Here is a 27,976-nt window from a genome sequence, read left to right on the forward strand (position 1 = left end):
AAAGTCGGATCCATTCCGACATGCATTTGTCGTAATGGGTCCGACAAGTCCTATTCAATGGGGTCAATTCTATTCAGCGACAGTTGAATAGCGCCGGGAATTAGCTCCCGACGCTATTCAATTCAGCTCCAGTTAAGTCGGCGATGGCCCGTTCTCGCCGACTAAACAGGTTGAATTGTCTGGAGTACGGTCATTCTCCGACTTAACTCCCCGGCGCGAGGCTTATTCCAGACAGAATCAGCCTCGCACCGGCCGCGCGGCAGTACTTTTGTCGGGTTTCTTCTCTCATCCCCCGGGGATGAGAGAAGAATTCCCGACAACTGAGGGTCACTCGTCACTGTATTGAATAGCGCCGGGAGCTAACTCCCGGCGCTATTCATCTGTCGCCGAATAGAATTGACCCCAATGAGCAGCCAAATCCTACTGTTCGATTTGAGCCAAATCCAACTGTCAGATTTGGCCGTTCCGGTGTTCTGTCCTGATGCTGCTGTCAGTGGCGGTGGAGAGCGCGGTCACTGGGGGCGGGAAGCGCGGTCAATGGCGACGGAGAGAGTTGCCGGGAGTGAGGAGCCCGGCCGGGGGGACACCCTGCTATAGTGGTACCTGTGCCCTGCTGCCTCTATAGCCTGCCGCCCCACTCCCCCGCCTCATGTCCTCAATCCGACTTTTTTTAAAGTCGGATTGAGATTGACGGAATGGGGGCCAAAATTTGGCCCCGTTTCCGTCAGAAGCATGAGGATCGCCAGCTATTTCGACGATCCACGTGCTTTCCAACAAGTCGAATTCCCGACTTGACGGAAAACTGAGGGGGTGGGGATTGAATTGGTCGGAACCCCTTCCAACCTTAAAAAGTCAAAAGCTGACAAGACGGTAGTTTTGACTGTAATTGAATATACCCCCACGGATGCAGGAAAAATGTGCTGCCATGGAAAAATAGTTATATTATGCTTTCAATTGGACATGCCCCCCAAAGTTTAAATGGCGGGAACCTGCAACTCAAAGGCTACTACACTTGGGCCTATATTCACAAAATGGGACTTTACAAATACAGTGCCGAATGGAAGAGCAAAGTGCAAGCAGAGCCTGTAGGTCAGGGGTATTCAATATGCGCCCTCCAGCTGTTGTGGAACTACATATTCCTGCATGCTCTGCCACAGTTTTAACATGACCTAATAACTCTTATTTGCTGAAATTTGCTCACCTACAGTCACTAAAGCTGGGTACACACTAGGTGATATGTTGTCTGATCCGGCGTATCGGACTGACATATCTGGCACATCGTCTAGTGCGCACCCACTACTGCACGCTCCTGCACACTCTGCAATTATGTGCACACTCTGCTATCATGTCCACGGCCCATCCCCTGCCCCAGTGTCTCTTACTGTATTTGGACTGCGGCATAATAAAAGTTGTAAATCAGTCATTATGTCTGTAGGTGAAAGGATAATGTATCAGCCTTTCATTAAACAGCCTCTTTTTAAATCCCCAAGTCCGACATAAGTGATTTAAAATTTGGTAATAGAGTGAGACATGAGAATGTTTGACAGGAAGGGGCTCCCGTGGTTAGCAACTGATCAGGTCTGGAGACCATGAACTCCATAAAATATTTGCTTTTAAGTTCTAACTTGCCACATGTACGGTATTAAAAGAAAAAAAAAAGGGGGTGAAGTGGAAAGAAATATTGAATAAAAAATACAGTATGAAAGTATTCAGAATGACTTGATCTCTTTAGCCGGAGGACAGGAGACTGCTTCCCTGCAGATAAATTATGCATTGTAGAAGCAGTAGGGAAGTCAGTCTCCGCAGAGCTGTGAGTCATTACACTGTAGGATTACCACTTGGAGTTATATTAACAACAAAGGCAGCTTCTTATGAAATTTCAATGGTATTATCTGTGTCTCTCAGGTGCAAACAAAACTCTGTGAACAATTCAGCTTTGCAGCAATAACACAAATAGAGTGCCTGTCACCAAAGTAGATTTAAACATATGTCCCAACATTTCAAATAGGTAAGAGCGGGGGTAAGCTATGAGTATGCTGAATCAAGGACTTTGCAAAAATGTTAAAGGTAATTAAATGATTATCAGATAAGCAAGTTAGATGCATATCCTGTACTTCATGTCATACCGGATACCGGAATATGTTTGACGCCATATTCAATTTACATCAATTTCACTGGAGCCATTTTTAATTTAAGCAGTGGGTCTCACTGTTGTCTTGACCTGCCAGAGAAGTCATTGCATTTAAAAAGATATATATATATATATGCAAAAAGAGTGGTATAGCGCCACTTGTGAGAAGGAATCTCAGTATACTATGTGAATATGGATAAAAGTATCATAAAAAACACTATAAAAAAGCACACATAACCTTATTGCTAGGTGTCAGGCAGACCCTAAGTACTGCAATACTGGTACAGTATTACATAAAACGTATGGAGAATGGAGGGATAGGGATGTCGGCGACCAGTGTTGCTATTAAAAGGTTATTAAACCATAAACGATTTGTAAAAAGCCAGAGATATATAAATAATAAAAAAGTTTTTTAATACATATGAGAGTAATTAAAATAGTTGACAAGATAAAAAAGGTTCTATATAAAAAAAAAATGAAACTTTTATTTTTTAAAAGGAAAGGAAATCGGACTTAGCTTAGAAATCAGTAGGGGGTCAGTGCAGGAAACCCAACGCGTTTCGTCTCATCAGACTTCATCAAGGGGTGAAGTCTGATGAGACGAAACGCGTTGGGTTACCTGCACTGACCCCCTACTGATTTCTAAGCTAAGTCCGATTTCCTTTCCTTTTAAAAAATAAAAGTTTAATTTTTTTTTTATATAGAACCTTTTTTATCTTGTCAACTATTTTAATTACTCTCATATGTATTAAAAAACTTTTTTATTATTTATATATCTCTGGCTTTTTACAAATCGTTTATGGTTTAATAACCTTTTAATAGCAACACTGGTCGCCGACATCCCTATCCCTCCATTCTCTCTCTCTATATATATATATATATATATATATGTGTGCCAGTAGAGGAATGGGCGCACTTGGGTTGTTTTTCCACCCAATATTCAATGGGGAAAAACAGCAGTCTCCCTAAGATATTTACTCCTAATTCGTGAGCATAAACATTTTTATGCTCACGAATTAGGAGTAAATATTTTAGGGAGACTGCTGTTTTTCCCCATTGAATATTGGGTGGAAAAACAACCCAAGTGCGCCCATTCCTCTACTGGCACATATTTGTATTTTTTTAGTCCCTCCTAACAAGGGACTTAGTGGAATTTGACAGCCCAAACCCAATCCTTTCTCACTTTCTGTTTAATAGCGCAAAAGGGAGAGTATCTGTTTTGTATAGTGCCGCCCATTGTTACACTTTTACATTGGACACAGCGCATGCTGCTACCAGGGAGGGCACCGGCACGTTTATATGCATACCAATTTTTGGACATTGTGAGTGCCGTGGATTTCCTCTATTTATATTTTGACCACCGCGGTCGTGCAGACCAGTGGCCATACAAAGGCACCCGTTACAGTATATTTATACGTCTGGACTTTAAATAAAAAGAGCCGTGAGTGCCGCCCATTGTTACACTTTTATATATATATATATATATATATATATATATATAAAAAGGATTACTGGAGAAGAACAAAATCTCGGCAATAAGAAAATAGAGTCAGCTAAGCACAATCAGGAACTAGACTTTCAACATTTCATTAATGATAAAAACTAAATGGAATAATCTTCAGGAGCTGGTGGTGGGAACCATTACGGTAATAAATTACATTTTACCAAATCTATTATTCTCTATCTTTCCCCCAAATCTACAAACATAAGTTATCTCACCAAACTCTTGTCTTCTGGGTGGTTGAAGTCCTCCATCTTCCTCAAGACTCCAAGGTCAAAGCTTCCCCTGCCCCCATCATCAGCACTCCTTCTTCGGCCAGGCACTCCCCGCTTTGGCCTGCTTTCAATCTTCTTCTGCCGCTGATCCAGGCGGCTGCCGCTGCTTAATTTCCTCACAGGGTTTGTCAGCCATTTCTTTAGTGTACTGACAGACCTCCTGGATCCAGGCGAACTTGGAGCAGAGCTAGTTGAAGGCTGAGGTTGGATAGAAGCCACAGAAGCTGATATGCTGCCATCGCTGCCAGCGATAGAGTAGGATTCTAGAAAAGAAATATCAATTATAGTCTAATTTCATTACCATGGCTGTTAAAGGACTGATAAATAGGAGATTTGAAGTATTATATAACAAGACTGCCGTATATTTGAAATTACTTAAAAAGAAAAACATCTACTTATAACAGAATCATGTTTCCACTACTAAACAAGGCACATCTGAGACAAGGAAAATATAGGACAGTTGGACATCTAACATGTTGTAAAACCAATCAAAATATTGGAAGATATTTTACCACAAATGCAAATGTTTTAAAAAGTGACAGCTGTAGAGATGTATTTATAGCATGTGCATTCTGAAGGCTGGATGATATGCAGAAGTTTTGCTAATTATATGTGGGATAATGGGCCTGATTCATGTTTGTAAGTAAAGCAAAAAACAAGCAGCTGGGCAAAACCATACTGCACTGCAGGTGAGGCAGATGTAACATGTGCAGAGACAGATTTAGATTTCCAATTACCGCGGGTATGAATGCGTTTGGAAAAATTGGGCTCGAAAAAATTTTCTGCTAAAACCCATACAATGGGCAAAATGCGCCAGCGTGCGATGTGCCGGGTGTTCAGGAATTTTTGCAAGTCTTGACCGTATTTTTAAAGCGGCAATCATTTACCAGGTCGGTTTTGCCTTGTAAATGATTGCCCGCTTAAAAAATACGGGCAGACTCGCGCAAACACCCGAATAGCCTGCACATTACAGGTTATTATATATTGCCCCAAATGTAAAAAAATTGAGGAAATCAGCCTGTATCCTAAAAAACAGGCAAATTAATATTGATTAACATTAGAGATATCCATTACTGTCACAAAGCACAATACTCAGAGCTCTTTATAGCTTTTAAATGGCTGATTTCTCTATTTTTTTAACAACAGATAAAAAAAAATAAAAAGCATTTTTTTTTATTTTCAAATAAAAGCTCTACTTATTTTTAGGGGTGCATAAACTGTACCTTCTACCTGCCCCATCCATACACACCCCCCCCCCCCCCCCACACACACACACACACACACACACATCTTTTAGCCCATTATTATTCGGCAGAATTCCACCACAATATTATTACCCAAATTAAGTTAATAAGAATCTTCTAATTGCTTAATTAATCATTAGGGGGGATGTTCTAGGGGTTCTGAAACAGGTCTCAACATTTTTACCTTAAAATAAATAACCTCCCTGTCTTTGCACCTTCTCTGAAACTGTGAGATAAAAGTCATGGTAAATCCTATTGAAATTACCATGGCTACAATACTTGCAGAATTAAAAAAGGAAAAACCTGGTGGACAACCACAATTTCACACACAGCTCTAAAAGAAATAAATGCTGCCAACAGAATATGCCTCATAAACATCTTTCTTGTTCAGATTAGGAAGATTCTTCAGGGTATATTTACTAAAGTGTGGGTTTTTGGAAGCGGAGATGTTGCTCATAGCAACCAATCAGATTTTAATTTTTATCTATTACATTATAGAAGATAATAGATACAATCTGATTGGCTGCTATGGGTAACAGGTCCACTTCTAAAAACCTGCACTTAGCAAATAATATACCCCTAGAAGTGATTTGCATCCAAGACAGTTAAGAATAAATGTAGTCATACAGAACAAATTTCACTGTGTGATGCACTGTTTTTTGCACCACTTTAAATATGTAACCAGATGATTTAAAGATCCACATGGTATTGATCAAAAAGGTGCAAACCTTTGCATTTTCTGATGGGAAGATCAGCAGGTCCCTGGCTTAATGTGGCACAGGTAAACTCAATCTCCTTGTACTGTCAATAGTTCAGTTTTCAATGCCAGTATCACCTAAAAGTACTGTTTTAAATGTATCACATTCCTATTTTAGGACTAGTGATTAAAAAAAACGAGATTACATTATTTCTGGATTTGTCCTTCCCTCCACATGTTCATTTTATTTGGAATGGCAATGGCCTATGACATAGGTTCTCAAACTCGGTCCTCAGGACCCCACACAGTGCATGTTTTGCAGGTAACCCAGCAGGTGCACAGGTGTATTCATTACTCACTGACACATTTTAAAAGGTCCACAGGTGGAGCTAATTATTTCACTTGCGATTCTGTGAGGAGACCTGCAAAACATGCACTGTGTGGGGTCCTGAGGACGGAGTTTGAGAACCTGTGGCCTATGATATTGGAACCAAGATTTAAATAACCTTTATGTACCTTTCTCATGGTTCCTGAGTATGAGTGCAATCACATAGGGACATGAACAGTGGAGGGTTCCCCCATTTCCCTTGGTGGTGGATCATCCCATTCGGAGATCATCTTTCCTCGAGCATTGGTTTGTTTACAAACTTAACTGAAGTGGACTCTGGATGCAATAAACCATTAGCATTTTCTTTTTTCCATGTACAGTATTTATGAATTTATGGGAATCAGAAACATCTGGGTGGAAACATTCTATGAAGGACATTCACCCCCCATAAAAGAACATTACATTGATTTAATTTACTCATATCCTGGTCTCTTGGAAGGAGCTGTGGCGTCCAGCTTGCATGACCTCATGGGTAACTCAGCCTGACATTGGTGTCGCAAGTGGTCCGATGTTGCGTCCTGAGATACAGCACTGGATCACAGATGCATGCAGGAGGTATCTACTTATACCAGACGTCTCCTGCTGCATCACCATATCTGAGCATCACTGCTGCTTCCAGGTGTGCAGGAGCGATGCTCACTCCAACCACATCTGAATCAGGCCCAATATGCAAAATATACAGCACACTACTGATCTTAAAGCATTCACACTGGGCATCTTGTGCCATATGGCGTATAGGCGCTGGGTGTATGGGAACACATCTGAAGACTGTAAGCTTTACTGGTGCAAGGACTGATGTGAATGACCCAATATTCTCTGTAAAGAATATGTGTGCAATAATAAGAATTTACTTACCGATAATTCTATTTCTCATAGTCCGTAGTGGATGCTGGGGACTCCGAAAGGACCATGGGGAATAGCGGCTCCGCAGGAGACTGGGAACAAAGTAAATGCTTTAGGACTAGCTGGTGTGCACTGGCTCCTCCCCCTATGACCCTCCTCCAAGCCTCAGTTAGGATACTGTGTCCGGACGAGCGTACACAATAAGGAAGGATTTTGAATCCCGGGTAAGACTCATACCAGCCACACCAATCACACCGTACAACTTGTGATCTGAACCCAGTTAACAGCATGATAACAGAAGGAGCCTCTGAAAAGATGGCTCACAACAACAATAACCCGATTTTTGTAACAATAACTATGTACAAGTAATGCAGACAATCCGCACTTGGGATGGGCGCCCAGCATCCACTACGGACTATGAGAAATAGAATTATCGGTAAGTAAATTCTTATTTTCTCTAACGTCCTAGTGGATGCTGGGGACTCCGAAAGGACCATGGGGATTATACCAAAGCTCCCAAACGGGCGGGAGAGTGCGGATGACTCTGCAGCACCGAATGAGAGAACTCCAGGTCCTCCTCAGCCAGGGTATCAAATTTGTAGAATTTAGCAAACGTGTTTGCCCCTGACCAAGTAGCTGCTCGGCAAAGTTGTAAAGCCGAGACCCCTCGGGCAGCCGCCCAAGATGAGCCCACTTTCCGTGTGGAATGGGCTTTTACAGATTTTGGCTGTGGCAGGCCTGCCACAGAATGTGCAAGCTGAATTGTACTACAAATCCAACGAGCAATCGTCTGCTTAGAAGCAGGAGCACCCAGCTTGCTGGGTGCATACAGGATAAACAGCGAATCAGATTTTCTGACTCCAGCCGTCCTGGAAACATATATTTTCAGGGCCCTGACTACGTCCAGCAACTTGGAATCCTCCAAGTCCCTAGTAGCCGCAGGCACCACAATAGGCTGGTTTAAGTGAAATGCTGAAACCACCTTAGGAAGAAATTGAGGACGAGTCCTCAATTCTGCCCTGTCCGTATGAAAAATCAGGTAAGGGCTTTTATAGGATAAAGCCGCCAATTCTGAGACACGCCTGGCTGAAGCCAGGGCTAACAGCATTACCACTTTCCATGTGAGATATTTTAAGTCCACAGTGGTGAGTGGTTCAAACCAATGTGATTTTAGGAATACCAAAACTACATTGAGATCCCAAGGTGCCACTGGAGGCACAAAAGGAGGCTGTATATGCAGTACTCCCTTGACAAACGTCTGAACTTCAGGAACAGAAGCCAGTTCTTTTTGGAAGAATATTGACAGGGCCGAAATTTGAACCTTAATGGACCCTAATTTGAGGCCCATAGACAGTCCTGTTTGCAGGAAATGCAGGAAACAACCCAGTTGAAATTCCTCTGTAGGGGCCTTCCTGGCCTCGCACCACGCAACATATTTACGCCAAATACGGTGATAATGTTGTATGGTTACATCCTTCCTGGCTTTGATCAGGGTAGGGATGACTTCATCCGGAATGCCTTTTTCCTTCAGGATCCGGCGTTCAACCGCCATGCCGTCAAACGCAGCCGCGGTAAGTCTTGGAACAGACATGGTCCCTGCTGGAGCAGGTCCTTTCTTAGAGGTAGAGGCCACGGGTCTTCCGTGAGCATCTCTTGAATTTCCGGGTGCCAAGTCCTTCTTGGCCAATCCGGAGCCACGAGTATAGTCTTTACTCCTCTCCTTCTTATGATTCTCAGTACTTTTGGTATGAGAGGAAGAGGAGGGAACACATACACTGACTGGTACACCCACGGTGTTACCAGAGCGTCCACAGCTATTGCCTGAGGGTCCCTTGACCTGGCGCAATATCTGTCCAGTTTTTTGTTGAGGCGGGACGCCATCATGTCCACCTTTGGTTTTTCCCAACGGTTCACAATCATGTGGAAGACTTCTGGGTGAAGTCCCCACTCCCCCGGGTGAAGATCGTGTCTGCTGAGGAAGTCTGCTTCCCAGTTGTCCACTCCCGGAATGAACACTGCTGACAGTGCTATCACATGATTCTCCGCCCAGCGAAGAATCCTTGCCACTTCCATCATTGCCCTCCTGCTTCTTGTGCCGCCCTGTCTGTTTACGTGGGCGACTGCCGTGATGTTGTCCGACTGGATCAACACCGGCTGACCCTGAAGCAGAGGTCTTGCCTGACTTAGGGCATTGTAAATGGCCCTTAGTTCCAGGATATTTATGTGAAGTGACGTTTCCATGCTTGACCACAAGCCCTGGAAATTTCTTCCCTGTGTGACTGCTCCCCAGCCTCTCAGGCTGGCATCCGTGGTCACCAGGACCCAATCCTGAATGCCGAATCTGCGGCCCTCTAGGAGATGAGCACTCTGTAACCACCACAGGAGAGACACCCTTGTCCTTGGAGACAGGGTTATCCGCTGATGCATTTGAAGATGCGATCCGGACCATTTGTCCAGCAGATCCCACTGAAAAGTTCTTGCGTGGAATCTGCCGAATGGAATCGCTTCGTAAGAAGCCACCATCTTTCCCAGGACCCTTGTGCATTGATGTACTGACACTTGGCCTGGTCTTAGGAGGTTCCTGACTAGGTCGGATAACTCCTTGGCTTTCTCCTCCGGGAGAAACACCTTTTTCTGTACTGTGTCCAGAATCATCCCTAGGAACAGCAGACGTGTCGTCGGAATCAGCTGTGATTTTGGAATATTTAGAATCCATCCGTGCTGTCGTAGTACTACTTGAGATAGTGCTACTCCGACCTCTAACTGTTCTCTGGACCTTGCCCTTATCAGGAGATCGTCCAAGTAAGGGATAATTAAGACGCCTTTTCTTCGAAGAAGAATCATCATTTCGGCCATTACCTTGGTAAAGACCCGGGGTGCCGTGGACAATCCAAACGGCAGCGTCTGAAACTGATAGTGACAGTTCTGTACCACAAACCTGAGGTAACCTTGGTGAGAAGGGCAAATTGGGACATGGAGGTAAGCATCCTTGATGTCCAGAGACACCATATAGTCCCCTTCTTCCAGGTTCGCTATCACTGCTCTGAGTGACTCCATCTTGAACTTGAACCTTTTTATATAAGTGTTCAAGGATTTCAGATTTAAAATGGGTCTCACCGAGCCGTCCGGCTTCGGTACCACAAACAGCGTGGAATAATACCCCTTTCCCTGTTGTAGGAGGGGTACCTTGATTATCACCTGCTGGGAATACAGCTTGTGAATGGCTTCCAATACCGCCTCCCTGTCGGGGGGAGACGTTGGTAAAGCAGACTTCAGGAACCGGCGAGGGGGAGACGTCTCGAATTCCAATTTGTACCGCTGAGATACTACCTGCAGGATCCAGGGGTCCACTTGCGAGTGTGCCCACTGCGCGCTGAAATTCTTGAGACGGGCCCCCACCGTGCCTGAGTCCGCTTGTAAGGCCCCAGCGTCATGCTGAGGACTTGGCAGAAGCGGGGGAGGGCTTCTGTTCGTGGGAAGAGGCTGTTTGCTGCAGTCTTTTTCCCCTTCCTCTGCCCCGGGGCAGATATGAGTGGCCTTTTGCCCGCTTGCCCTTATGGGGACGAAAGGACTGAGCCTGAAAAGACGGTATCTTTTTCTGCTGCGAGGTGACTTGGGGTAAAAAGGAGGATTTTCCAGCCGTTGCCGTGGCCACCAGGTCCGATAGACCGACCCCAAATAACTCCTCCCCTTTATACGGCAATACTTCCATATGCCGTTTGGAATCCGCATCCCCTGACCACTGTCGCGTCCATAATCCTCTTCTGGCAGAAATGGACATCGCACTTACTCTTGATGCCAGAGTGCAAATATCCCTCTGTGCATCTCGCATATATAGAAATGCATCCTTTAAATGCTCTATAGTCAATAATATATTGTCCCTGTCCAGGGTATCAATATTTTCAGTCAGGGAATCCGACCAAGCCACCCCAGCACTGCACATCCAGGCTGAGGCGATTGCTGGTCGCAGTATAATACCAGTATGTGTGTATATACTTTTAAGGATATTTTCCAGCTTCCTATCAGCTGGTTCCTTGAGGGCGGCCGTATCAGGGGACGGTAACGCCACTTGTTTTGATAAGCGTGTGAGCGCCTTATCTACGCTAGGGGGTGTTTCCCAACGCGCCCTAACCTCTGGCGGGAAAGGGTATAATGCCAATAATTTTTTAGAAATTAGCAGTTTTTTATCGGGGGAAACCCACGCTTCATCACACACCTCATTTAATTCATCTGATTCAGGAAAAACTACGGGTAGTTTTTTCACACCCCACATAATACCCTTTTTTGTGGTACTTGTAGTATCAGAAATGTTCAAAACCTCCTTCATTGCCGTGATCATGTAACGTGTGGCCCTACTGGAAAATACGTTTGTTTCCTCACCGTCGACACTGGAGTCAGTGTCCGTGTCAGTGTCTGTATCGACCTGAGGTAACGGGCGTTTTATAGCCCCTGACGGTGTTTGAGACGCCTGTACAGGTATTAACTGATTTGCCGGCTGTCTCATGTCGTCAACAGTCTTTTGTAAAGTGCCGACACTATCACGTAATTCTTTCCATAAGACCATCCAGTCAGGTGTCGACTCCCTAGGGGGTGACATCACTAACACAGGCAATTGCTCCGCCTCCACACCATTTTCCTCCTCATACATGTCGACACAGCGTACCGACACACAGCACACACACAGGGAATGCTCTGATAGAGGACAGGACCCCACTAGCCCTTTGGGGAGACAGAGGGAGAGTTTGCCAGCACACACCAGAGCGCTATATATATATACAGGGATAACCTTATATAAGTGTTTTTCCCTAATATAGCTGCTGTATATTAATATGCCAATTTAGTGCCCCCCCTCTCTTGTTTTACCCTGTTTCTGTTGTGCAGGACTGCAGGGGAGAGTCAGGGAGCCTTCCTCCAACGGAGCTGTGAGGAAAAAATGGCGCTTGTGTGCTGAGGAGATAGGCTCCGCCCCTTTTTCGGCGGCCTTTCTCCCGCTTTTTTGTGGAAAACTGGCAGGGGTTAAATACATCCATATAGCCCAGGAGCTATATGTGATGTATTTTTAGCCATTTAAGGTATTTTCATTGCGTCCCAGGGCGCCCCCCCCCAGCGCCCTGCACCCTCAGTGACCGGAGTGTGAAGTGTGCTGAGAGCAATGGCGCACAGCTGCGGTGCTGTGCGCTACCTTATTGAAGACAGGACGTCTTCTGCCGCCGATTTTCCGGACCTCTTCACTCTTCTGGCTCTGTAAGGGGGCCGGCGGCGCGGCTCCGGGACCCATCCATGGCTGGGCCTGTGATCGTCCCTCTGGAGCTAATGTCCAGTAGCCTAAGAAGCCCAATCCACTCTGCACGCAGGTGAGTTCGCTTCTTCTCCCCTTAGTCCCTCGATGCAGTGAGCCTGTTGCCAGCAGGTCTCACTGAAAAAAAAAAAAAAAAAACCTATTTAAACTTTTACTCTAAGCAGCTCAGGAGAGCCACCTAGATTGCACCCTTCTCGTTCGGGCACAAAATCTTAACTGAGGCTTGGAGGAGGGTCATAGGGGGAGGAGCCAGTGCACACCAGCTAGTCCTAAAGCTTTTACTTTGTGCCCAGTCTCCTGCGGAGCCGCTATTCCCATGGTCCTTTCGGAGTCCCCAGCATCCACTAGGACGTTAGAGAAATATAAATAACTATTAGTAAAGATCTTTTACAGTTATAAATATTGCAGGCAATTTAATTGTTTATGCTCACCCGATCTCCAGTCTCAAGTGACAGGAGATCGGGGTGCGTTATTCAATTGTTTTTCTTAATGTGGTGATCACACCCTGCAGTACAGGGTTTGGCTAAACCCAACTAAAGTGTTGGGCGCAATGTGAAAAGTGTTATTTGGGTGCCCAAACGGGTCACTTTTTTTTACTCATTTTCACTCGCCAACACAGGAGGCTGCGAGCTGAAGTGACGGAAGCTGTTCTTGCCCGAGTGAAGGAACAACTGAATTGCTCCATCGGGCATCTGGAACCACCAGCCGCCAGCGCAAACATTTGAATTCCCTCCATTGGTGTTATTACACTCTTTGCCCTGTATTATGGACAGAAAAACTGTTCATTACCCCTTCATGCTCCAGGTTACAGACATAAAATTAATTAAAAAAAGAATAGAACAATCTTTTTAATAACATTAACTCAAACATCTTTAAGTAATTAAGAGGTGAATCATGAAACGTAGGATGCCTTTGATCAGATGTATATCTATCTACTGTAGGAACTTTGTGAGGTAAAAGGGCAGGATGTCAGTCCTGGGTCATATAATGACTAACTCATGTCTGTGTGGGCTGAAATCCACTGCAGGACACGTAACTATGGCAACCAGCGACTATGGAGAAGCAACGTATGTTCATCAGTGGTGACAATGAAAACCAGCGTTTAAGCATCCAGCGCAGCATGCCACTGGGATGTAATATTTATCCAGACAGAGACAGAGGGACAGTGACAGGTCTGAAAGAGAGAAGCTAACAAGTTCTGTCATTAGGGAATAAACTGACATACTGACTGGACATCAATGAAGCCTGGTGCACGCTATAAAACATAATGTATATGATAGAGAGATATTTAGATGCTACAGAAGCATTAGAAAGTAATCTAGATTAAAAAGATGCAGGTTTTTTTTTACTTTGCAAATTAACTGGTAATTAGAGAACAAAATATTCTAAAAGAAATGTCTGTGGCATTTCTACAGTCTTGCAATAATAACATCTGTACCAATGTGGGGATTCCATATACATTGCTGAATCTGGGGGATCCGGTCTCTAAGTCGACAGTAACTAGGTCGACAACGTCTAGGTGACCACTATTGGTCGACAGTAACTATGTCGACAGGGTGTCTAGGTCGACATGTTCTAGCTCGACAGGTCAAAGGTCGACAAGAGTTTTTCACAATTGTTTTCTTTTTTTGAACCTTTTCATACTTAACGATCCACGTGGACTACGATTGGAACGGTAATCTGTGCCGAGCGAAGAGGTAGCGGAGCGAAGGCACCATGCCCGAAGCATGGCGAGCGAAGCGAGACATGCGAGGGGACGCGGTGCATTTATTGGGGTTCCCGGTCACTCTACGAAGAAAACGACACCAAAATAACACTAAAAACTCATGTCGACATTTCGACCTGTCGACCTAGAACATGTCGACCTAAAGACCCTGTCGACTTAGACACCCTGTCAACCTAGTTACTGTCGACCAATAGTGGTCGACCTAGACATTGTCGACCTAGTTACTATCGACTTTCAATACCACACCCGAATCTGGTAGGCAAGGAAAAAGAGACTAATGGTGAGATTAGTGCCAGAGTTCCTAGAGCAACTTGACACCAATATATATACTTTCACCTTGGGCTATTACTTGAAAACAGTACCTACATATAAAAGTGTTTATATACAGCAGAAAGCAGCCTCACTTCTACTATTGCAGGTTGAATCTCCCATGTCCATAATACTTGGGATCAGAAGTATTTTGGATATCGGATTTTTTCGTAGTTTGGAATATCTGTACATTATAATGAGACATTATGGGGATGGGAACCAAATCTAAACGGAAAGCATTTATGTTTTATGAACATACATACATACATGAACATACTGTATATGCACATAGGTGGTCATTCCGAGTTGATCGCTCGTTATTTTTTTTCGCAACGGAGCGATTAGTCGCTAATGCGCATGCGCAATGTCCGCAGTGCGACTGCGCCAAGTAAATTTGCTATTAAGTTTGGTATTTTACTCACGACATTCCGAGGTTTTTTCTTCGTTCTGGTGATCGGAGTGTGATTGACAGGAAGTGGGTGTTTCTGGGCGGAAACTGGCCGTTTTATGGGAGTGTGTGAAAAAACGCTGCCGTTTCTGGGAAAAACGCGGGAATGGCTGGAGAAACGGGGGAGTGTCTGGGCGAACGCTGGGTGTGTTTGTGACGTCAAACCAGGAACGAAACTGACTGAACTGATCGCAGTGGCAGAGTAAGTCTCGAGCTACTCAGAAACTGCTAAGAACTGTCTATTCGCAAATCTGCTAATCTTTCGTTCGCAAATCTACTATGCTAAGATTCACTCCCAGTAGGCGGCGGCTTAGCGTGTGCAAAGCTGCTAAAAGCAGCTTGCGAGCGAACAACTCGGAATGAGGGCCATAGCCTGAAGGTCATTTTATGCAATGGGCCAAATGTAATAGAGTGAGAGTTTCAGAAAGTAAGAGATTTGGTAAGGTTTATCAGTTTTTTTTTTTTTTTTAAGTGGCAATCATTTACACTGCAAAACCAAGCTGATCTTGCTGTGTAAATGATTGCCACTTTAAAAAAACCCCTGCAAAACCTTACCAAATCTCTCACTTTTTGAAACTCTCACTCTATTACATTTGGCCCAATATTTGTAATAAATGTGTGCATTAAACAAAGTTTGCGTACACTGACACATCAGAAAGCAGAGGCTTCACTACCTCAGTTGGGCTCAAAAAAATAGGATTTTGGTACCTACCGGTAAATCCTTTTTTCTTAGTCCGTAGAGGATGCTGGGGACTCCAAAAGGACCATGGGGTATAGACGGATCCGCAGGAGCCTGGGCACACTATAAAGACTTAAACTGGGTGTGAACTGGCTCCTCACTCTATGCCCCTCCTCCAGACCTCAGTTAGAAAACTGTGCCCAGGAGAGATGGACATTTCGAGGAAAGAATTTATTGTTATAAACACGGTGAGCGTCCTACCAGCTCACACCTCAAACACACCGTAGAACGTGGCATTCAGTAGAATACCAGCCCACGGCATGAATAAAACACAGCCACATGCTGAGAGAATATGTAACACAAATCGTGTGTCCACATAAGCAAAAATAAGACCCCGCATGCCATGGCATGAAAAACTGTAGCAACCGCCTGACAGAGAAGACACACCACCAGGGTGTAACCAAAAACACTAACTGCAGACACCGTACGCACTGGGACGGGCGCCCAGCATCCTCTACGGACTAAGAGAAAAGGATTTACCGGTAGGTACCAAAATCCTATTTTCTCATACGTCCTAGAGCAGGGGTGGGGAACCTCCGGCCCGCGGGCCGTATAAGGCCCGCAAAGCCGTTTGGTCCGGTCCACCAGCTTGTGTCAGTGAGACAGGCTGCCGCTCAGTCCGGCGGCAGCGTGTCTCAGCTGTCAGAACAGGGAGGAGAGCGCGGCTGTCGGGTGGGAGCGGCGGCGTGTAGGACTTGAAACCAGCCGCCGGTTCGTGAGTCAATCAGAGCTCGCGGACCGGCAGCCAATCAGAAGCCGCGGCTGCCGGTCCGCGAGCTCTGATTGGCTCTCGAACCGGCGGCTGGTTTCAAGTCCTACATGCCGCCGCCGCCCAACATAGCCGCGCTCTCCTCCGTGTCCCGCCGAAAGCAGCACGGTAAGCAGCACGGAGGTGAGGGGGGGGCAGGGCATCTGTATACCTGGCACTGTGGGGGGCATCTGTATACCTGGCACTGTGGGTGGCATCTGTATACCTGGCACTGTGGGGGGCATCTGTATACCTGGCACTGTGGGGGGCATCTGTATAGCTGGCACTGTGGGGACATCTGTATACCTGGTACTATGAGGGACATCTGTATACCTGGCACTGTGGGGGCATCTGTATACCTGGCACTGTGGGGACATCTGTATACCTGGCACTGTGGGGACATCTGTATACCTGGCACTGTGGGGGCATCTGTATACCTGGCACTGTGGGGACATCTGTATACCTGGCACTGTGAGGGGCATTTGTATACCTGGCACTGTGGGGTCATCTGTATACCTGGCACTGTGGGGGCATTTGTATACCTGGCACTGTGGGGGCATCTGTATACCTGGCACTGTGGGGACATCTGTATACCTGGCACTGTGAGGGGCATTTGTATACCTGGCACTGTGGGGGCATCTGTATACCTGGCACTGTGAGGGGCATTTGTATACCTGGCACTGTGGGGTCATCTGTATACCTGGCACTGTGGGGGCATCTGTATACCTGGCACTGTGGGGACATCTGTATACCTGGCACTGTGGGGGCATCTGTATACCTGGCACTGTGGGGACATCTGTATACCTGGCACTGTGAGGGGCATTTGTATACCTGGCACTGTGGGGTCATCTGTATACCTGGCACTGTGGGGGCATCTGTAGACCTGGCACTGTGAGGGGCATTTGTATACCTGGCACTGTGGGGGCATCTGTATACCTGGCACTGTGAGGGGCATTTGTATACCTGGCACTGTTGGGGCATCTGTACACCTGGCACTGTGAGGGGCATTTGTATACCTGGCCCTGTGGGGACATCTGTATACCTGGCACTGTGGGGACATCTGTATACCTGGCACTGTGGGGACATCTGTATACCTGGCACTGTGAGGGGCATTTGTATACCTGGCACTGTGGGGGCATCTGTATACCTGGCACTGTGGGGGCAATTATGGATCTGGCACCGCACTATTGGGGGCATATGTGTATCACGTCCCATTTTAACTGGCCACACCCATTTTTTGGCGCACACAGAGTACCTCTAAGGGGCAGACCTACTGGGGGGCAGGGTCATTTTTTAAGTTGAGAATTTTTGTATGGCCCCCGAAGGATTTTATAAATATCCAAATGGCCCTCGGTAGAAAAAAGGTTCCCCACCCCTGTCCTAGAGGATGCTGGGGACTCCAAAAGGACCATGGGGTTTATACCAAAGCTCCAAAATTGGCGGGAGAAAGCGGACGACTCTGCAGCACCGAATGAGCAAACAAAAGGTCCCCAAAAATCAGGGTATCAAACTCGTAGAGCATAGCAAAAGCGTTTGAACCCGACCAATAATCCGTTCGGCAAAGTAGAAGAGCCCATCTTTCCAGTAGAATGGGCTTCCACCGACTTCGGTAACGGCCATCCAGCCATAGAACAAACATGCCAAATCGTATCACAGATTCAGCGTGTAACAGGCTGCATACTGCAGTCGCCCCCAGCCTGCTGGGAGCATACCGGACAAACAGAGCCGCTGTTTCTCCAACTGAGCCAAAATGGCAACCGAAATTTTCAAATCCCCGGTAACACCGAGAGACTTTGAATCAGCTAATGCCTAAGTAACCACCGGCATCAAAATAGACTGATTTCTGCTAAACCCAGAAACCACTCTTTGGCAGAACTACAATCCGAGTTCACAATTCCTCTCTATCCACATGGAAGATCAAACAAGGCTCTTGTGAGACAAAACCACCACTTCCGACACCCGCCTTGCGGACGCCAAAGCCAATAGCATGACCACTTTCCAAGAGAGAATTTTTTTCTTTTTCTTTTAAAGAAACAATAAGGCCATACAGCACCGAAATGGAGCCTAACTGTAGGCCTGCATCCACACCGGCTTGTAAAGTATGGATAAGAACGACCTAGCTGAAAGTCTTCCGTAGGAACCATCCTGGATTCACACCAAGACACAGAGTTACGCCAACCACCGCGGTAAGGCTTCGCCATTACTTCTTTCCTAGCCGGAAACGGTGAGGAAATGGCTTCACTGGGAACATTCTACCGGCTTAGGATATGGCATTCAATAGAATTACCGGTGAGTAAATTCTTATTTTCTCTGACGTCCTAGTGGATGCTGGGAACTCCGTAAGGACCATGGGGATTATACCAAAGCTCCCAAACGGGCGGGAGAGTGCGGATGACTCTGCAGCACCGAATGAGCAAACTCAAGGTCCTCCTCAGCCAGGGTATCAAACTTGTAGAATTTTGCAAACGTGTTTGAACCCGACCAAGTAGCAGCTCGGCAAAGTTGTAAAGCCGAGACCCCTCGGGCAGCCGCCCAAGAAGAGCCCACCTTCCTCGTGGAATGGGCTTTTACAGATTTAGGATGCGGCAGTCCAGCCGCCGAAAGTGCAAGTTGAATCGTGCTACAGATCCAGCGAGCAATAGTCTGCTTTGAAGCAGGAGCACCCATCTTGTTGGGTGCATACAGGATAAATAGCGAGTCAGTTTTTCTGACTCTAGCCGTCCTAGAAACATATATTTTCAGGGCCCTGACTACGTCCAGTAACTTGGAATCCTCCAAGTCCCGAGTAGCCGCAGGCACCACAATAGGTTGGTTCACATGAAAAGCTGATACACCTTAGGAAGGAATTGGGAACGAGTCCTCAACTCTGCCCTATCCATATGAAAAATCAGATAAGGGCTTTTACATGACAAAGCCGCCAATTCTGATACATGCCTGGCCGACGCCAAGGCCAACAGCATGACCACCTTCCACGTGAGGTACTTTATCTCCACGGTTTTAAGTGGCTCAAACCAATGCGACTTTAGGAAATCCAACACCACGTTGAGATCCCAAGGTGCCACTGGGGGCACAAAAGGGGGCTGAATATGCAGCACACCCTTTACAAAAGTCTGAACTTCAGGCAGTGAAGCCAGTTCTTTTTGGAAGAAAATCGACAGAGCCGAAATCTGGACCTTAATGGAACCCAATTTTAGGCCCATAGTCACCCCTGACTGTAGGAAGTGCAGAAATCGACCTAGCTGAAATTCCTCCGTTGGGGCCTTCATGGCCTCACACCAAGCAACATATTTCCGCCATATGCGGTGATAATGTTTTGCGGTCACATCTTTCCTAGCTTTAATCAGTGTCGGAACGACTTCCTCCGGAATGCCCTTTTCTTTTAGGATCCGGTGTTCAACCGCCATGCCGTCAAACGCAGCCATGGTAAGTCTTGGAACAGACAGGGCCCCTGCTGCAGCAGGTCCTGTCTGAGCGGCAGAGGCCATGGGTCCTCTGAGATCATTTCTTGAAGTTCTGGGTACCAAGCTCTTCTTGGCCAAACCGGAACCACGAGTATAGTTCTTATTATTCTCAGTACCTTGGGTATGAGAGGCAGAGGAGGGAACACATAAACCGACTGGTACACCCACTGTGTCACTAGAGCGTCCACAGCTATCGCCTGAGGGTCCCTTGACCTGGCGCAATATCTTTCTAGTTTTTTGTTGAGGCGGGACGCCATCATGTCCACCTGTGGCCTTTCCCAACGGTTTACAATCATTTTGAAGACTTCTGGATGAAGTCCCCACTCTCCCGGGTGGAGGTCGTGTCTGCTGAGGAAGTCTGCTTCCCAGTTGTCCACTCCCGGAATGAACACTGCTGACAGTGCTATCACGTGATTTTCCGCCCATCGGAGAATCCTTGTGGCTTCTGCCATCGCCAACCTGCTTCTTGTGCCTCCCTGTCGGTTTACATGGGCTACCGCCGTGATGTTGTCTGACTGGATCAGCACCGGCTGGTGTTGAAGCAGGGGTCTAGCCTGACTTAGGGCATTGTAAATGGCCCTTAGTTCCAGAATATTTATGTGTAGGGAAGTCTCCTGGCTTGACCATAGTCCTTGGAAGTTTCTTCCCTGTGTGACTGCCCCCCAGCCTCGAAGGCTGGCATCCGTGGTCACCAGGACCCAGTCCTGTATGCCAAATCTGCTGCCCTCTAGAAGATGAGCACTCTGCAGCCACCACAGCAGAGACACCCTGGTCCTTGGAGACAGGGTTATCAGCCGATGTATCTGAAGATGCGATCCGGACCACTTGTCCAACAGATCTCACTGAAAGATCCTTGCATGGAACCTGCCAAATGGAATTGCTTCGTAGGAAGCTACCATCATTCCCAGGACTCGCGTACAGTGATACACCGACACCTGTTTTGGTTTCAGGAGGTCTCTGACTAGAGATGACAACTCCTTGGCTTTCTCCTCCGGGAGAAACACTTTTTTCTGGTCTGTGTCCAGAACCATCCCCAGGAACAGTAGACGCGTTGTAGGAACCAGCTGCGACTTTGGAATATTCAGAATCCAGCCGTGCTGTTGTAGCACTTCCCGAGATAGTGCTACGCCGACCAACAACTGCTCCCTGGACCTCGCCTTTATAAGGAGATCGTCCAAGTACGGGATAATTAAAACTCCCTTTTTCCGAAGGAGTATCATCATTTCGGCCATTACCTTGGTAAATACCCTCGGTGCCGTGGACAGACCAAACGGCAACGTCTGGAATTGGTAATGACAGTCCTGTACCACAAATCTGAGGTACTCCTGGTGAGGAGGGTAAATGGGGACATGCAGGTAAGCATCCTTGATGTCCAGTGATACCATGTAATCCCCTTCATCCAGGCTTGCAATAACAGCCCTGAGCGATTCCATTTTGAACTTGAACCTTCTTATATAAGTGTTCAAGGATTTCAAATTTAAAATGGGTCTCACCAAACCATCCGGTTTCGGTACCACAAACATTGTGGAATAGTAACTCCGTCCTTGTTGGAGGGGTACCTTGATTTTCACCTGCTGGGAATACAGCTTGTGAATCGCCTCCAGCACTGCCTCCCTATCTGGGGGAGCTGTTGGCAAGGCTGATTTGAGGAAACGGCGAGGGGGAGATGTCTTGAATTCCAGCTTGTACCCCTGAGATACCACTTGCAGAATCCAGGGATCCACCCGTGAGCGAGCCCACTGGTCGCTGAAGTTCCGGAGACGGGCTCCCACCGCACCTGGCTCCGCCTGTGGAGCCCCAGCGTCATGCGGTGGACTTAGAGGAAGCGGGAGAGGACTTTTGTTCTTGGGAAGTGGCTGTATGGTGCAGCTTTTTCCCTCTACCTCTGCCTCTGGGCAGAAAGGACGCGCCTTTAACCCGCTTGCCTTTCTGGGGCCGAAAGGACTGTACCTGATAATACGGTGCTTTCTTTGGCTGTGAGGGAACATGGGGTAAAAATGTCGACTTCCCAGCTGTTGCTGTGGAAACGAGGTCCGAGAGACCGTCCCCAAACAATTCCTCACCTTTGTAAGGCAAAACCTCCATGTGCCTTTTAGAATCTGCATCACCTGTCCACTGCCGAGTCCACAATCCTCTCCTGGCAGAAATGGACATTGCATTAATTCTAGATGCCAGCCGGCAAATATCCCTCTGTGCATCTCTCATGTATAAGACTGCGTCTTTAATATGCTCTATGGTTAGCAATATAGTGTCCCTGTCGAGGATATCAATGTTATCAGACAGGGAATCTGACCACACAGCAGCAGCACTGCACATCCATGCTGAAGCAATAGCCGGTCTCAGTATAATACCTGAGTGTGTATATACAGACTTCAGGATAGCCTCCTGCTTTCTATCCGCAGGCTCCTTTAAGGCGGCCGTATCCTGAGACGGTAGTGCCACCTTCTTTGACAAGCGTGTGAGCGCTTTATCCACCCTAGGGGATGTCTCCCAACGTATCCTGTCCTCTGGCGGGAAAGGGTACGCCATTAGCAACTTTTTAGAAATCACTAATTTCTTATCGGGGGAAGCCCACGCTTCTTCACACACATCATTCAACTCATCAGATGGGGGAAAAACCACTGGTTGCTTTTTCTCCCCAAACATAATACCCTTTTTTTGTGGTACCTGGGTTAATGTCAGAAATGTGCAACACATTTTTCATTGCCGTAATCATGTAACGGGTGGCTCTGTTGGAATGTACACTAGTCTCATCGTCGTCGACACTGGAGTCAGTATCCGTGTCGACATCTGTGTCAGCCATCTGAGGTAGTGGGCGTTTTTGAGCCCCTGATGGCTTTTGAGACGCCTGGGCAGGCACGAGCTGAGAAGCCGGCTGTCCCACATCTGCTATGTCGTCAAACCTTTTATGTAAGGAGTTGACACTGTCGCGTAATTCCTTCCACATATCCATCCACTCAGGTGTCGACCCAGCAGGGGGTGACATCACATTAATCGGCCCCTGCTCCGCCTCCACATAAGCCTCCTCATCAAACATGTCGACACAGCCGTACCGACACACCGCACACACACAGGGAATGCTCTGACTGAGGACAGGACCCACAAAGTCCTTTGGGGAGACAGAGAGAGAGTATGCCAGCACACACCACAGCGCTATATAATGCAGGGAGTTACACTACACAAGTGATTTACCCTATAGCCGCTATATATATAGTATTTGCGCCTAAATTTAGTGCCCCCCCTCTCTTTTTTACCCTATTGAGCCTGGAAACTGCAGGGGAGAGCCTGGGGAGCGTCCTTCCAGCGGAGCTGTGAGAGGAAATGGCGCCAGTGTGCTGAGGGAGATAGCCCCGCCCCTTTTTCGGCGGACTTCTCCCGCTTTTATAATAATAATGTGGCAGGGGTATTTTACACATATATAGCTTCTTAGGCTATATTATGTGTGATTAGCCACTTTAAGGTACTCTAATTGCTGCCCAGGGCGCCCCCCCCCCCCCCCAGCGCCCTGCACCCATCAGTGACCGGAGTATGTGGTGTGCACAGGGAGCAATGGCGCACAGCTGCAGTGCTGTGCGCTACCTTAATGAATGCCGGAGTCTTCAGCCACCGATTTCCGTGAAGATCTTCATGCTTCTGGCTCTGCAAGGGGGACGGCGGCGCGGCTCCGGGACCGGACGACCGAGGCTGGGCCTGTGTTCGATCCCTCTGGAGCTAATGGTGTCCAGTAGCCTAGAAGCCCAAGCTAGCTGCAAGCAGGTAGGTTCGCTTCTCTCCCCTAAGTCCCTCGTTGCAGTGAGTCTGTTGCCAGCAGATCTCACTGAAAATAAAAAACCTAATAAATACTTTCTTTACTAGAAGCTCAGGAGAGCCCCTAGTGTGCAACCAGCTCGAGCCGGGCACAGATTCTAACTGAGGTCTGGAGGAGGGGCATAGAGGGAGGAGCCAGTGCACACCAGGTAGTCCTAATTCTTTCTTAGAGTGCCCAGTCTCCTTCGGAGCCCGCTATTCCCCATGGTCCTTACGGAGTTCCCAGCATCCACTTAGCTTCCTGTGAATGATCCTTTGCGACCGGGCTCTGCGTCGACCAGGAGTTGACTGCCGTAATGTTCTCTCCGCGTCGGGAAGAGAATAATATTCGGACTCCTTGGGGTATATTTACTAAGGTCCCGATTTTGACCGAGATGCCGTTTTTTCTTCAAAGTGTCATCTCGGTAATTTACTAAGCAAAAATCACGGCAGTGATGAGGGCATTCGTAATATTTTGGAAGTCCTAGGAAAAAATCACGAATCAATACACCATCGGTCAAATACGCCTGCAATTTGGTAGAAATCGGGAATTTACTAAAAAGTGCAAAACACAAACACTGCCGACAATAGCCAAACACTGCCGTGCTAAAATACAAATCGTGAAAAAGTGCTAAAAAAAAACAGACCTGCTTTTTTATCCCGTGTTTGTATAGGCATGCACGGATCCATGAGATCCGAGCATGTTTTTCAGTGGGAAGGGGGGGGAAATGTTATAAATTTTCAAAAAAAAAATGCGTGGGGTCCCCCCTCCTAAACCAAACCAGCCTCGGGCTCTTTGAGCCGGCCTTGGTTGCAAAAATATGGGAAAAAAATTGACAGGGGTTCCCCCATATTTAAGCAACCAGCACCGGGCTCTGCGCCTGGTCCTGGTTTCAAAAATACGGGGAACAAAAAGAGTAGGGGTCCCCCGTATTTTTGAAACCAGCACCGGGCTCCACTAGCTGGACAGATAATGCCACAGCCGGGGGTCACTTTTATACAGTGCCTTGCGGCCGTGGCATCAAATATCCAACTAGTCACCGCTGGCCGGGGTACCCTGGGGGAGTGGGGACCCCTTCAATCAAGGGGTCCCCCCCCCAGCCACCCAAGGGCCAGGGGTGAAGCCCGTGGCTGTCCCCCCCCATCCAATGGGCTGCGGATGGGGGGCTGATAGCCTTTGTTCAAAGTAATGAATATTGTTTTTAGTAGCAGTACTACAAGTCCCAGCAAGCCTCCCCCGCAAGCTGGTACTTGGAGAACCACAAGTACCAGCATGCGGCGGAAAAATGGGCCCGCTGGTACCTGTAGTACTACTACAAAAAAAATACCCCAATAAAGACAACACACACACACCTTGAAAGTATAACTTTAATACATACATGCACACCAACATACATACATACTTACCTATGTTCCCACGCAGGTCGGTCCTCTTCTCCAGTAGAATCCATGGTGTACCTGTAGAAAAAATTATACTCACATAATCCATGGTTGAAGGCTCCTCTGCTTGTAATCCTTTTGTAATCCACGTACTTGAAAAAATAAAAAAACGGACACCCGACCACGAACTGAAAGGGGCCCCATGTTTTCACATGGGACCCCTTTCCCCGAATGCCAGAAACCCACTCTGACTGATGTCTAAGTGGGTTTCTTTAGCCAATCAGGGAGCGCCACGTTGTGGCACCCTCCTGATCGGCTGTGTGCTCCTGTACTGTATGACAGGCGGCACACGGCAGTGTTACAATGTAGCGCCTATGCGCTCCATTGTAACCAATGGTGGGAACTTTCAGGTCAGCGGTGAGGTCACTTTCGGTCAACCGCTGACCTGAAAGTTCCCACCATTGGTTACAATGGAGCGCATAGGCGCTACATTGTAACACTGCCGTGTGCCGCCTGTCATACAGTACAGGAGCACACAGCCGATCAGGAGGGTGCCACAACGTGGCGCTCCCTGATTGGCTGAAGAAACCCACTTAGACATCAGTCAGAGTGGGTTTCTGGCATTCGGGGAAAGGGGTCCCATGTGAAAACATGGGGCCCCTTTCAGTTCGTGGTCGGGTGTCCTTTTTTTTATTTTTTCAAGTACGTGGATTACAAAAGGATTACAAGCAGAGGAGCCTTCAACCATGGATTATGTGAGTATAATTTTTTCTACAGGTACACCATGGATTCTACTGGAGAAGAGGACCGACCTGCGTGGGAACATAGGTAAGTATGTCTGTATGTTGGTGTGCATGTATGTATTAAAGTTATACTTTCAAGGTGTGTGTGTGTGTTGTCTTTATTGGGGTATTTTTTTAGTAGTAGTACTACAGGTACCAGCGGGCCCATTTTTCCGCTGCATGCTGGTACTTGTGGTTCTCCAAGTACCAGCTTGCGGGGGAGGCTTGCTGGGCCTTGTAGTACTGCTACTAAAAACAATATCAATCACTTTGAACAAAGGCTATCAGCCCCCCATCCGCAGCCCATTGGATGGGGGGGACAGCCTCGGGCTTCAACCCTGGCCTTTGGGTGGCTGGGGGGGGACCCCTTGATTGAAGGGGTCCCCACTCCCCCAGGGTACCCCGGCCAGGGGTGACTAGTTGGATATTTGATGCCACGGCCGCAAGGCACTGTATAAAAGTGACCCCCGGCTGTGGCATTATCTGTCCAGCTAGTGGAGCCCGGTGCTGGTTTCAAAAATACGGGGAACCCCTACGCTTTTTGTCCCCCGTATTTTTGGAACCAGGACCAGGCGCAGAGCCCGATGCTGGTTGCTTAAATATGGGGGAACCCCTGTCCATTTTTTCCCCATATTTCTGCAACCAGGATCGGCTCAAAGAGCCCGAGGCTGGTTTGCCTTAGGAGGGGGGACCCCACACAATTTTTTTTTTTACATTTAAACATTTTTTATTTTTTTTACAAGGTGCACAATGAAGCCCAGCACGGATCTCTCAGATCCGTCCGAGATTCATTGTATTAAAGTCGGCAGTGTTTTACAAGTCACTCACGTAAAACACTGCCAAAAAAAACGAATGACATCGACATCGGAAAACCCGAAAATGCAGAATACGGCAGCTTAGTAAATTAGTCGTAATCAATTCAAAAAGTTGCATATTTACACTTTCGATGTCATTCGTGATTGAACTTTGACCTCAAACGGGAAAATACGATTCTTAGTAAATTTACCCCCTTGAGAGGATCGAAAACCAAGTCGTCACGGCCAATCTAGAGCTTAATCAACAGAGCGATCAGCACATGAGAAGAATACCATTATTTCAGCATTCATGGATATACATAATGTAATACACAATAAAACACACATATCCTAACCCTGCATATATAAACATATATCTACATATATATACATATAGATATAACCTATACGCAAGTGGATTGTCCAAACCCGTCAGGTCCCTAGTGACAGTAATGTGTTGTGAATGTGTATGACCATGTACTGACGTTCCCCCGATGTGGATCTACCAGGAACGTTATGGTCGACAGAAACTGAGTAAATGTCGACAGCAAGGAATAGTAAGTGGGCAAAAAATACTAATAACCACGAAACCCCGAGTGGTCTGAGGAAAGCATACAAATACAATTTTGATAACACTCCCCCCACATATACCTATAAATATACATATATATACAGGTACAAGGCAATGACAGCCTAATAATTCTTTACCCAGGAAAAACCGTTGATGCCGACCGGGCATCCATAAACAACTGTATCTCCCCTATCGTGTTTACTGTTTAAGCACACAAACACCCATTTGCTAATACTTAATTTTCCGAATCAAGTACCGCCATGCGCCGGCGAAGCCGACAGTTATCCCCACAGCAGCTTATGACAGAGTACTCACATCTGCCGACATATGTTGACTAACCAATAGTGGGTACAAACAGGGAAACAGTGAATTTATGAACTATAAGAGTGCTTATGCGTCCAATATCAACCTACTGCTATATGACAACCACATAGCATTAAAACACTGTGCCCCCCCCCCCCCCCTGGCGGGGATCTGAGGAAAATGGCACTGACTCTATGGGGGCTAAGCTCCGCCCCTTCCCGGCACGCTGAAGCCCGCTCACACATATATACATACATAACCTTAAAAATTGAGCTGGGGCCTTATATACAGGGATTAACCCCCTGTATATACCCCTATATATACAAAACGCAGCCCAGGGCGCCCCCCCCGCGCGCCCCGCACCCACGGAAATCGTTGGTGTGTGGGAGCGATGGAGCGCAGCACGGAAGCTGCGGTGCCCTGGCGGGGTGAAGACACCCGGTGTCCGGGTATGTTCCCCCGCCCGGGATGATCCCAAAATTGCTGCCCAGGGCGCTCCCCCCCAGCGCCCTGCACCCATGGAGCCGGCGGCGGTGGGGAAATGGCGCGCC

General features: G+C 47.1%; 1 protein-coding gene across 3 annotated transcripts in view; it reads right to left on the reverse strand.

Moving 5' to 3' along the window:
* ARHGEF25 (Rho guanine nucleotide exchange factor 25) overlaps window positions 1–27,976 on the reverse strand; it is a 590,130-nt gene that overhangs the window by 109,714 nt on the left and 452,440 nt on the right. For all 3 annotated transcript variants that reach the window (XM_063952331.1, XM_063952330.1, XM_063952332.1), the window contains one exon: window positions 3,851–4,170. In XM_063952331.1, the coding sequence (XP_063808401.1) occupies window positions 3,851–4,170 (320 nt within the window). The remainder of the gene's footprint in view (window positions 1–3,850; window positions 4,171–27,976) is intronic.

This window comes from Pseudophryne corroboree, chromosome 2 (genome assembly GCF_028390025.1).
Source record: "Pseudophryne corroboree isolate aPseCor3 chromosome 2, aPseCor3.hap2, whole genome shotgun sequence".
In the NCBI taxonomy this organism is placed as follows: domain Eukaryota; kingdom Metazoa; phylum Chordata; class Amphibia; order Anura; family Myobatrachidae; genus Pseudophryne; species Pseudophryne corroboree.